The sequence below is a fragment of the Schistocerca cancellata genome, chromosome 2 (assembly GCF_023864275.1).
Source record: "Schistocerca cancellata isolate TAMUIC-IGC-003103 chromosome 2, iqSchCanc2.1, whole genome shotgun sequence".
NCBI classification, from domain to species: domain Eukaryota; kingdom Metazoa; phylum Arthropoda; class Insecta; order Orthoptera; family Acrididae; genus Schistocerca; species Schistocerca cancellata.
This window is the reverse complement of record NC_064627.1, coordinates 772,975,658-772,988,517: the sequence shown is the minus strand read 5'-3', so window position 1 is coordinate 772,988,517 and position 12,860 is coordinate 772,975,658. Positions and strand designations below refer to the sequence as shown.

Here is a 12,860-nt window from a genome sequence, read left to right as displayed (position 1 = left end):
CCTTGCCTGGGCCTGTCAACACCGACGTTGGGCTATTGATGACTGAAAACATGTTGCCAGGTCGGACGAGTCTCGTTTCAAATTGTATCAAGTGGATGGACGTGTACGGGTATGGCACAACCTCACGATTCCACGGACCCTGCATGTCACCAGTGGACTGTTCACGCTGGTGGAGGCTCTGTAATGGTATGGGGCGTGTGTAGTCGGAGTGATGTGGGACCCCTGATATGTCTAGATACGACTCTGATAGGTGACACGTACGTAAGCATCCTGTCTAATCACCTGCATCTCTTCATGTCCATTGTGCCTTCTGAAGGACTTGGGCAATTATAGCAGGACAATGCGACACCCCACACGTCCAGAATTGCTACGGACTGTCTCCAGGAACACTCTTCTGAGTTAAAACACTTCTGCTGGCCACCAAATTCACCAGATATGAACATCATTGAGCATATCTGGTATGCCTTGTTACATTCTGTGTAAAAAAGATCTCCACTCCCTCGTACTCTTACGGATTTATGACCAGCCCTGCAGTATTCATGGTGTCACTTACCTCCAGCACTACTTAAGACATTAGTTGAGTCCATGCCACGTCGTGTTGCGGCACTTCTGCGTGCACGCGGGGGCCCTACACTATATTAGACATGTGTACCAGTTTCTTTGTCTTTTCAGTGTGTTACTTTTGTAAGTGTCTCTTGAATAACATGAAAACCACACCCTTCAGCGCAAACGTGTCGCAGTACAAAATTAAACTACATTAACATTCGTACAAAAAAACTCCTATTCGTTTTCTCACCAGGACTAACAGTTCGCGCGAAGAGAGCGCGAGAAAGGTGAAAATATTGCGCGACGCGAATCTGCTATAGGTCAGGTAGTTTTTGTAGGAAAATTTGAGGTAGTTTCCCAACGACGTGATAGATCAAAGTATCCTGCATCAGATTGCACGTCTCAGCTCTTTCTACACTTTAAACGTAGACTAAGTAGCTTTTGTTGATGTTCATCTGATATCCACCTTTCAAGACACTGTCCATTGCATTCAGCTTCTCTTCCAAGTCCATTGTTGTCTCTGAAATAATTACAGTGTCATCGCCAAAGCCCAAAGTTTTTATTCCTTCTCTCCGTTGTTTTTGGTTTCGTCACTACTTTGTCAATGTACAGGTTAAATAACATAGACGACAGGCGACAATCCTGTATCACACCTCTCTCAACCACTGCTTCCCTTTGCCTTTGAATAATGCAGAAAATAAATAACAATGTATGTTAAATGTGTCCTGTCTCTGAAAGCCTTTGGAATACGGCATATGTCCATATGAAGTTTTTTTGTTAACAATCACTATCGCTATCTAATACTATCACCCCTCAAAGGGTGTACCTTTCCTCCTGACTCTCTCTGTATGTATTTTGCGTAGTAATACAAAACCATATTTCATCTTAAAAGGAAATTAGCGTTACAGTAGAGAGAAAAGACATTTGTAACTGTTTTTATATTACACATTCCAGGTACACTGATAAATATGGCTTTGTACATAGTATTTATATGAATACATGTTGACTGGAGAGATTTTTAATGCAGGTAGGCCTTTCCGTAGGCCAGCGCAGGGGCGGCAGCGATGGCGGGGGCGGCGTGCACGCCGGCCTCCTTGTGCACGACGGCGTTGAAGCCGTTGACGGGGTCAGCCGTGTAGTCGACAACGCGGATGGAGCCGTCGGGCTCGGCCACGCTGTAGCTGCCCTGGACGACGTCACCGTCGCGGGACTCCTGCTGGCTCTTGGAGTCGCCGGTGATGGCGTCAGACACGCTGTATCCGTAGCTGTACTGCGGGTACGGGTCGTACTCGGCGGCAACGGCAGCGGGGGCGGCGGCAACGGCCCTCACAGCGGGGGCGGCGTAGGCCACGGGGGCGGCGTAGGCGCGGGCAGCGATGGCTGGGCCGGGGGCGACGACGGCGGGGGCGCCCAGGTAGCCGGCGCGGGCCACGGCCACGAGGGCGGCGAGGACGATCAGCTGCGACAGAGAACAGCACATCTCAAAATACAGGTCGCTCACTTCAAGTTCCACGTCCTTAATCACAGCTCTTCTAGTGATTCATTCATCTTAATAATACATCCCGCGTTTGTGCAGGATGTAAGTAGCCACCAATATTTTCCACGTAAAATGGTTTCCAAAAATCTAACAGAATACGGAACTAAGTGATAAGATACATTAAGCGTCCGCATGCGTGCATGTCCCAAGGAACATTGCATAGTACTTCATAACAACACAAACACAGCAATAGTGTAAAGAAAACAGGATTTCGAAGTCTAAAATACCATGTTTCCTAGAGTCGCTCCTCGTATACGTCAAGACTTATCTTCTGTAAACACTCTCTAAAAGCACATACACCACCGAGCGAGACTACAACAATTATGACATCGAAGTAAAAAGTAACAGTGCAAATTGCAGTTAATTAATTTTTACATTCTACCTCTAGTAGAGCTAGAAGCAGAACGTAAATAAATTGCATATGGATAATTACCTTTTGTCTTCTTATCAAACGCAATCGCTGAAGAACAAGACGTTGGGAAATTTCTTTCCGATGAAATCTCCTCTGATATGACACTGTATCTGATGTACAGACTACAGCTTTTGTCTAGAATTTCGTCTCGAATTTGAATAGTTCACTCCACGTCTGTCTCCTAAGAAACCACCTGTCTTCTACCACACGGGATTACTCAGTACTATTTGTAATAATAATGTTGCTGACCATATAGCGCAGCGATAAATTTGATACTTCACTTACTAACTTCATAACTACTTTCTTTCGATTTACGCTGGAACTGACAGAGTAAATATGTCTCCAATAGTACAGGAAATATCTTGAGCACATTTATCTGATTATCGTTACACATGAAGCAGGATAACAAAACTTATTGTGCCTACTATTTGGTTGACTTACTGATAGCCATTCTCAGTAACGTTTTTTGCCCACAACTAGCCTGAGGTAAAATTTGTATATTTCTCTAACTAATTCATTGTTTTCCTTCCGCATACATACCGCCTTCTGTGTTCGAAAATAGTCAAATGTACTAATGAGGAACGTTGTAATATTCTGCGCTCATTCCGTAGTTGTTGAAGTCAGATCTCTTCGTGACAGTCGTATAATTAGGGTATAGGTAACTCGTAACATTCGTATATTGGAAAAAATATTCATTTTGTTTTGCACTTATTGGGAATGTTTATTTCTGACTCATTCAGTCTGCTACGAGTGTAAAATATTTTCTTTGGGAATTTTATTACCTATATCGTCAAAGCTGCTCGCGTTTTTGATTAAATCATAATGAAGAATATTATTCGATGTTACATTAAATCGGTAACATTTCAACACTGCTAGCTTAACGATATTTCAGAATGTGTACACTTCCCGTAGTTAACGCAGTGGACTCGAAGTAGTGTTCAAATACACTTTCGGCCATACTCATTTAGACACAGTGGTTTACTAGACCACTTTCTAAGAATTCTAGTTTTTTCGACAAGGACACGGTTCATAACTTACGCCGTTCGTGATCAATTCGAGCTAAACTTTTATGTCGCCAGATTTCTAGAATTTACAGCTGTGCTACTATATTCATTTGGTTCGCTTATATCACTGGAGCACCAATTTTTGTATTATTGCTTATGTGCTACAGTTGAAGGCCCAATTATAAATGCTAATGATCCACGTCTCTGAGAGTAAAGAATGAAAGTATGGTATCGTAGTAATGTTGATCGAGTGATGAGGAAGCGTAGAAACTACCGAACCAGATGGAGCGATAGTTAGCACACTAGAGTCGCATTCACGAGAATAACAGTTCAGATCCGCTTCCGGCTATCCTAGTTCAGGTTTTTCATTATTTCCCTAAAGCGCTCCGATCAAAGTTCGGGGTAGTTCCTATGAAAGGGTAAGGCCGATTTCCTTCCCCATCCTTGCAATAATCGGAGCTTTTGCTCTGTCTCTAATGACCTCGACGTCGACGGCACGTTAAACCCTAATCTTCCCCCTTCCTTCGTAGAAAGTAAACAATGGTGTGTAAAATCAGAAATCATGGTTCATTTTTCCACTGGAAAACTTAATAATGAACTCCGCCTACTCTCTTATCAGAAGAGTTATACCAAGTCACTTTGTTTTTATGAGTCATGATTTCATCATCAGGGCCTTAGTTGTTACGTAAAAATCTTCATGACGATGTCAACACGCCAGAAACGCATATATTTGGAATTTGTTATTTCCTTTTGTAAAGTTACTATAGCTAGAATGACATTCGTATACAGCAGCGAAATATTAGTAGTCACCTGTGTCTGAAGGCTATCGTATCAAACAAAGCTCCGCAAGAAACACTCTTAACTATGTTCACCAATTTCGTCGTAGATCGTTCCGCAAGTGACAGCTGGTTACGATGCTCGGTATCTAAATGTGTAGCACAATTTAGTGTATGAGTGCATTAAAGTGACAGCACTTCACACCAAGTGACTATCAGCAAATGACGGTTCAGTGTCTCACCTTGCAGGCCATGTTCGCGGAGTGAGTCTTCAGCGTGGAGTGTCGACCCAGCTCCCGGTCACGGCATTTATACCAGCCTCGCCGGCTGCGACCCCGTCAGACAGGATTCGAACAGGGGCTGCCGGGCCCTTGCCAAATCGCATAAACAACCGATGGGGCGTGTGCCAAAGCGATATTACACACGCCTAAAATATAAGTCGGCTGACCCAGTGGGTCACGAGTGTGGCTGCAGCAGACACGTATATAAGCGTGCATTCATTCGTCGTCGTGCAACTTATGACTGGGTGCCTACATATGAACGTTTCTTGTACTTCGGTGAGGTACGCAAAGGATCACGTCACTTCAAACAAAAGTTTCAAAGTCCGTGAAAGTACTTTGTTAGAGAATTTTCTAATTTAAACTTGACATCTAATCCGAAAATAAATCGAGAAACCTATCATTTACTCCTTCATTCGGTTGAAAAAGTAGCTGAGCAAAATACAAAACCTTAATTAACAACCTGCAAACTTCGCTTTGAAGAAGCAGCGCACCGTATCACCCAGTCAGATTTTAGAAGTACATACTGCGTTGTGTCTCGAAATATTCAGGTGAAGTGTTACGAAGACTCACATTCTCTGAAAACCGTCTTCGTATGTCTTCAACATTGGACTGCATTAATGGTAGTGAAACCTACAGCTTATGCGTAGCACGCGAAGACGATAGCGAAACCAATACGTAAAAATAAAAAAATAATAATAAAAAGTGTAATAAAATATTTAACAACTGTTTTTCACTAAACATCTTAACAGATTAAAATTATGTTCCGGTCGGGGCCTGGGGCACAATCAATGTGGGATGTACGATGAACATATCCACATATCCGTTAGGACAGTAAAGCGAAATCTGGCGTTAATCGGCTACAGCAGCACACGACCGACATGAGTGCCTTTGCTAATGGCACGATATTACGTGCAGCGCCTCTCCTGGGCTCGTGACCATATCGGTTGGACCCTAGACGACTGGAAAACCGTAGCCTGGTCAGATGAGTCCCGATTTCATTTGTTAAGAGCTGATGGCAGGGTCAGAGTGTGGTGCTGACCCCACGAAGCCATGGACGCAAATCGTCCACAAGGCACTGTGCAAGCTGAGGGTGGCTCCATAATGGTGTGGGCTGTCGTCATATGGATTGTGCTGGATCATCAGGTCCAACTAAACCGATCATTGATTGGCTATGGTTATGTTCGGCTACTTGGAGACCATTTGCACCCATTCATGGATTTCATGTTCCCAAACAACGATCGAAGTTTATGGATGGCAATGTGCCTTGTCGCCGGGCCACAATTGTTTACGAGTGGTTTGAAGAATACTGTGGACAATTCGAGCGAATGATTTGGCTACACAGATCGCCCGACATGAATCCCATCGAAGATGTATGGGACACAGTCGAGAGGTCATTTCGTACACAAAATCCTGCACTGGAAACACGTCAGCAATTATGGAATGCAATAGACGGCTCAGTCATGGCTCAATATTTCTGTAGAGGATTTCCAACGATTTGTCGAGTCCATACCACGTGGAGTTGCTGCACTATGCTGGGAAAAATGAGGTCCGCTACGAAATTAGGAGGTATCCTAAGAGTTTTGTCTCTTCACTGTACATCTATAACAATGAACTTATTATTTTAGGACTACAAGGTAAGATGTCTTACAACGATGATATGGTCGGTCATCAGGGTGCATCCTACAGATTAAACATATATCGTTGCTTCATCTTTACAGTTTAGCAGTTAGTTGAAAGCTTCACAGTATCTAAAAGGGGTGGCGACGTATTTGTTTACTATGAGACTTGTTTTAAGGGGGTCAGTTACTTTCTTAATTTCTTTGGTACGGCATGGAGTACTTATAATTTTTATCTTCGATATACTCTTTTGCTTTAGCCCTTGAACTGCCCATGCTAATCTCCTGAGCTGCTGCAAGTAATTCGTTATTGGCTACATGACTGGTATCATTTCTTATCTGCCTATTTTCTTCAATAATAGAGTCCTGACGCTGCTACAATAATGTCCTGGTTTATCTTTTCACTATTGTCCTTATAGATTTAATGCTTTTTCGATGTCTTATTAGTACCATACTTTATTGTTTTCCTTGAGGAAAAAGCTGTTAAAGACAGATAGAAAACCATCTATAAATACATTAAACTTGGAATTGACATCTGCGTAAATCACTCATCTTTCCTGTCAGCATCCTGTAAAACTACCTTGAAACTATTTGTTGCCTGTTTTCTATGGTCCCACTTCAGTGCAATCACAAGAGGTGTTTCGTGTAGATAGTTGTTCATCATCATAGTCCGAAACGCAGTTCACTACTTCACAACCAACCATTTAGGAGGGGACTTCGAAAAGAAATTTAGATATTATAGCTACGCCAGGGAACTTTTATTGAATCCAGCAATGCTGCACAACATTTAAAAGTGACACAGATACTTGATACTGTTTTTAACAGGACCACCAAACTTCTGTAAACAACAGATACGACGGACCGCTTATGTTGGCCGTCTTAAATTACCTTACTTAGAAATCGTGCAATGTAGGCACGATCATAACAGGAAGTTATATAGACAACTGAGAGGGCAACCACTGTCTGGCCAGTAGGGATTTTCCATGTGTTAATGGAAGCTGATGTATGTTACAGAAAGTATAATGTTAACAAACCTCCAAGGCGCTATGGAATCCTTATCAGATTCTACACTGGTTATGCGGTAGAGTTAGCCTCTCTGTTAACTATAATCTATCGTAGATCCCTCGAACAAAAAGCTGTGCCCAGCAGCTGGAAGAAATCATAAGTCGCACCCATTTACAATTAGAGTAGTAGAAATGATCGACAAAACTATCGTCCAATATCATTGAAGTGGAATTTTGCACATTCTGTGCTCAAACGTATTGAAGTATCTCGAACCAAATGACCTCCTCTATACCAGCCAGCATGGATTCCGAAAACACGGATCATGTAAAACTCAACTCGAACTTTTCTCACACGGCATACTAAAAGCTTTAGATCAAGCCACTCAAGTAGATGCAGCTCTTCATGATTTCCGAAAAACATTTGAGTCCCTACCATATCGACGCTTATTATTAAAAGTATGATTGTGTTGGGTACCAAGCAAAATTTGTGACTGGATTGAGCATTTTCAAGTAAGGAAAACGCAGCAAATTATCTTGGATGCAGAGTCATCAGCAGATCTATAAGTAACTTCGGGTATGCCCCACGGAAGTGTGTTGCTACTCTTGCTGTTCATGTTGTATGTTAATGATCTTGCGGGCAATATTAGTACTAACCTCACACGTTTTACAGATGATGCAGTCATCTACGACGAAGTACTGTCTGAAACAAGCTGCTTCAATGCTCAGCCAGATCTTGAAAAGATTTCAAAGAGGTGCAAAGATTACAGCTTGCTTTAAATGTTCAGACATGCAATACTGTGTTCTTCGAAAACCGAAAAAAATGTAGTATTCTACAACTATAATATTAGTAAGATACATCTGGAATCGTTTAACCAATACAAATACCTGGGAGTAATACTTTATAGGAATATGAAATGGAGTGAGCATGTAGGCTTAGTCGTGGTTAAAGCAGAAGATAGACTTCGGTTTATTGGTAGAATACTGTGGAAATACAATCAGTCGTGCGACCTATCCCAGAATATTGCTCAGGAGGGCAGAATGAATGATCACAGTTTTATTTGGCCGTGGGAGAGCGTTACAGTAATGCTGAAGAAACTGAATAGGTAGACTCTTGAAGATGGACGTGAACTATGCTGAAAAGGCCTTCTTACAAAGCTTCAGGAACCGGCTTTAAATGATGGCTCTAGGAATATACTACAACCACCTACGTATCGCTCTCATAGGGATACTGATCACAAGATTAGATTAATTACAGCCCACATGGAGGCATTTAAACTGTCATACCTCTCGGGCTCCATACGTGAATGGAACGGGAAAAACCATAATAACTGGTAAAGTAGGACATACCCTCTGCCATGCATTTCGCGGTGGTTTGCAGGGTATAGATGTAGATGTAGATAGCAGTGCGCAGTGTACAGTCGGGCGAGAATGATGCAGCCGCCAAAGAGACGATAACCTAGCCCGCGCTGATTGAAATTATGAAAAATGTTAAAAACGAAGTTCAGTTCTGATCTCTACGTGGCTTTATAAAGATCTTAGCGCCCAGCTAGGCCAGAAGTAAGCTGAATTTAAAGGAACTTGTTAGTAACTACCATGAATGGCATATTACTGTAATAATTCAGACGAATATATTGTGTTGAATTTAACTTGTGGTGATTGGGATCTGCATTTGAGACTCTAATGGAGGTTCGATGGATTAGTAAGGTGATCTGCGAGTCATTTTAAAGTCAGTATAATCGTTCTTATGGAGAATGAGAACATCATACTAAAGTTATACTGTTTCTATTCTGTTTAAGTGAGGTATTCTTACAAATTGGTGGTTTTTTCTCAAGAATCGTAAAACTCATGCTCGTTGTCGCCAATTTCTGAGCAGCCAGGCAAAGTTATTCTTCGGGTTTCGATTTCTGTTGCGAGATAGCAATATTACAGGGGTAATTGTTCAGTCCTTATATTCGCATGGCACGTTCCTAGGTCAATTACTTGTACTCGATGCGAATAGGTGCCCACGGGCCAATTGGTCGACACTCCACGTCCTCCCAAGAGTAGTAAGCTCCTGAAGGATGGCTAGGTATATTTTATAGAGAGGGTCCTAGAGGAGCTGGGAGTTTGGTCGACGGTGGACGAGGAAGTAGGTCGACGGCGGGTGCAGCCTCCATATGCTGGTGGACGTCCGCAGCTGGTGAGGGGTGCAAGAGCAGCCGGCGGTGAAGGGCGGTCAGTGCTGAGTAGAGTTGCGCTCTACCACGACTACGATTCGGTCGTTTTTTCTCGGTAGTATTGGTAGCGCTGGTAGGGAACGAAAGATTTATAAGAGAGAAGCTGGGAGCTCATGACTTCTCTCTATTATTGTATTACTTCCTTTGTTTTGCGCATAATTAAAACCACACATCGTTTAGTGTGACTCCATTGTGTATTCTACGAGTATATCCTTATAAAATACAAAATCCATTTTATAAGTAATAAAAATTAATTCATCGCGTAGCTTCTGTGTTCTTATGTAACCAAAGGAATTACTCTTAATGTAAGAACAGTTTACATCCACAACCATAAAAAGTCTATATTATTATGATTTTTTTTTTTACTAAGTAGAACGTTCTTCATCATGATTAAAGGCGAGAGTTTCCTGTTATTACTTAGAAGGGCTAAGTGGTTTACGAACAACAGGAACATGCTTCATATAAGCTCGACGAAGTACTGAACTGATTTTTCATACGTTTTTGTTTTTTTAGTTCGAATTTTTTCTGAGGAAATTACGTTTTCTGGCCCTATAAGATAAATCTGTATTTTTTTATTTTTGCTACAACATCCCTCCGTTAGAAGTTATAAATCGATAATTTTAGAATAAAGCCTGAATTAAATACTGACAATTTCAATTTTGCTTTAAACACTCTTTATTCTTAAGTGACAGGGCAAAAATGTTCCACAAATTACGCTACCCTTTATACCCTGAAGCGCCAAAGAAACTGGTATAGACACGCGTACTCAAATATACACTCCTGGAAATGGAAAAAAGAACACATTGACACCGGTGTGTCAGACCCACCATACTTGCTCCGGACACTGCGAGAGGGCTGTACAAGCAATGATCACACGCACGGCACAGCGGACACACCAGGAACCGCGGTGTTGGCCGTCGAATGGCGCTAGCTGTGCAGCATTTGTGCACCGCCGCCGTCAGTGTCAGCCAGTTTGCCGTGGCATACGGAGCTCCATCGCAGTCTTTAACACTGGTAGCATGCCGCGACAGTGTGGACGTGAACCGTATGTGCAGTTGACGGACTTTGAGCGAGGGCGTATAGTGGGCATGCGGGAGGCCGGGTGGACGTACCGCCGAATTGCTCAACACGTGGGGCGCGAGGTCTCCACAGTACATCGATGTTGTCGCCAGTGGTCGGCGGAGGTGCACGTGCCCGTCGACCTGGGACCGGACCGCAGCGACGCACGGATGCACGCCAAGACCGTAGGATCCTACGCAGTGCCGTAGGGGACCGCACCGCCACTTCCCAGCAAATTAGGGACACTGTTGCTCCTGGGGTATCGGCGAGGACCATTCGCAACCGTCTCCATGAAGCTGGGCTACGGTCCCGCACACCGTTAGGCCGTCTTCCGCTCACGCCCCAACATCGTGCAGCCCGCCTCCAGTGGTGTCGCGACAGGCGTGAATGGAGGGACGAATGGAGACGTGTCGTCTTCAGCGATGAGAGTCGCTTCTGCCTTGGTGCCAATGATGGTCGTATGCGTGTTTGGCGCCGTGCAGGTGAGCGCCACAATCAGGACTGCATACGACCGAGGCACACAGGGCCAACACCCGGCATCATGGTGTGGGGAGCGATCTCCTACACTGGCCGTACACCACTGGTGATCGTCGAGGGGACACTGAATAGTGCACGGTACATCCAAACCGTCATCGAACCCATCGTTCTACCATTCCTAGACCGGCAAGGGAACTTGCTGTTCCAACAGGACAATGCACGTCCGCATGTATCCCGTGCCACCCAACGTGCTCTAGAAGGTGTAAGTCAACTACCCTGGCCAGTAAGATCTCCGGATCTGTCCCCCATTGAGCATGTTTGGGACTGGATGAAGCGTCGTCTCACGCGGTCTGCAAGTCCAGCGCAAACGCTGGTCCAACTGAGGCGCCAGGTGGAAATGGCATGGCAAGCCGTTCCACAGGACTACATCCAGCATCTCTACGATCGTCTCCATGGGAGAATAGCAGCCTGCATTGCTGCGAAAGGTGGATATACACTGTACTAGTGCCGACATTGTGCATGCTCTGTTGCCTGTGTCTATGTGCCTGTGGTTCTGTCAGTGTGATCATGTGATGTATCTGACCCAAGGAATGTGTCAATAAAGTTTCCCCTTCCTGGGACAATGAATTCACGGTGTTCTTATTTCAATTTCCAGGAGTGTATATTTAAATAGGCAGAATACGGCACCGCGGTCGGCAACGCCTATATAAGACAACAACTGTCTGGCGCAGTTGTTGGATCGGTTATTGCTGCTACAATGGCAGCTTATCAAGATTTAAGTGAGTTTGAACGTTGTGTTATAGTCGGCGCACTAACGATGGGACACAGCATCTCCGACGTACCGATGGAGTGGGGATTTTCTCATACGATCATTACGCGAGTGTACCGCGAATATCGGGAATCCGGTGAAACAATGTTGCAAGAACGGTATAAACGACGACTGAAGAGGATCGTCCAACGTGACAGAAGTGCAACCCTTCCGCAAACTGCTGCAGATTCCAGTGTTGGGCCATCAACAAGCGTCAGCGTGCGAACCATTCAACGAAATTGCATCGACATGGGCTTTCGGAGCCGAAGGCCCACCTGTGTACCCTTGATGACTTCACGACACAAAGACCTACGCCTCGCCTGGACCCGTAACCGGCATAGGATTGTTGATGACTGGAAACATGTTGCCTGGTCGGACGAGTTTCGTTCAAAATTGTAGCTAGGGGATGGACGTGTACGGGTATGGATACAACCTCATGAATCCATTGACCCTGCATGTCAGCAGGGGTCTGTTCAAGCTGGTGGAGGCTCTGTAATGGTGTGGGGCTTGTGAAGTTGGAGTGATTTGGGACCTCTGATACGTCTAGATAGGACTCTGACAGGTGACATGTACTTAAGCATCCTGTCGGATCGCCTGCATCCATTCACGTCCATTGCGCATTCCGACAGACTTGGGCAATTCCAGCTGGAGAATGGGACACCCCACACGTCCAGAATTGCTACAGAGTGGCTCCAGGAACACTCTTCTGGGGTTAAACACTTCTGCTGGCCACCAAACGTCCCAGACATGAACATTACTGAACTTATCTGGGATGCCTTCCAACAGCCCTGCAAGTTTCATGGTGTCAGTTCCCTCCAGCACTACTTCAGACTAGAGATGGGCAAAACTGTTCTTTTCAGAGATTGGATCAGAACTGTTCACTCCCTGAAATGAATTAGCTCTTTTTCATGACTCACCACTCATTTACAACAGAACATTAATGGAAGGCACATTGCCCTTTAAACTTGGTTTATTCCAGTACTATACCTGTATTTTGATCTTATTTGGTCCTATTTTGAAGTAACACAGATAATGAGTAAGAATTTTGTATTGTTTATTGAAATTTCCACGATATGACAAAGTCTTTGATTATTGATTTATTTTGCACTATCGTGGTTTTTTGG

At 44.1% G+C, this 12,860-nt stretch overlaps 1 protein-coding gene across 1 annotated transcript in view; it reads right to left on the bottom strand.

The window, feature by feature from the left end:
• Positions 1-1,475: 1,475 nt before the first annotated feature.
• Positions 1,476-12,860, bottom strand: part of LOC126158475 (cuticle protein-like) — an 81,073-nt gene continuing 69,688 nt past the window's right edge. The window contains exons 3-4 of the mRNA XM_049916445.1: positions 4,518-4,608; positions 1,476-2,005 (exon numbers count right to left, since the gene is read on the bottom strand). Of these exons, the coding sequence (XP_049772402.1) occupies positions 1,565-2,005; positions 4,518-4,608 (532 nt within the window). The 3' untranslated portion in view covers positions 1,476-1,564. The remainder of the gene's footprint in view (positions 2,006-4,517; positions 4,609-12,860) is intronic.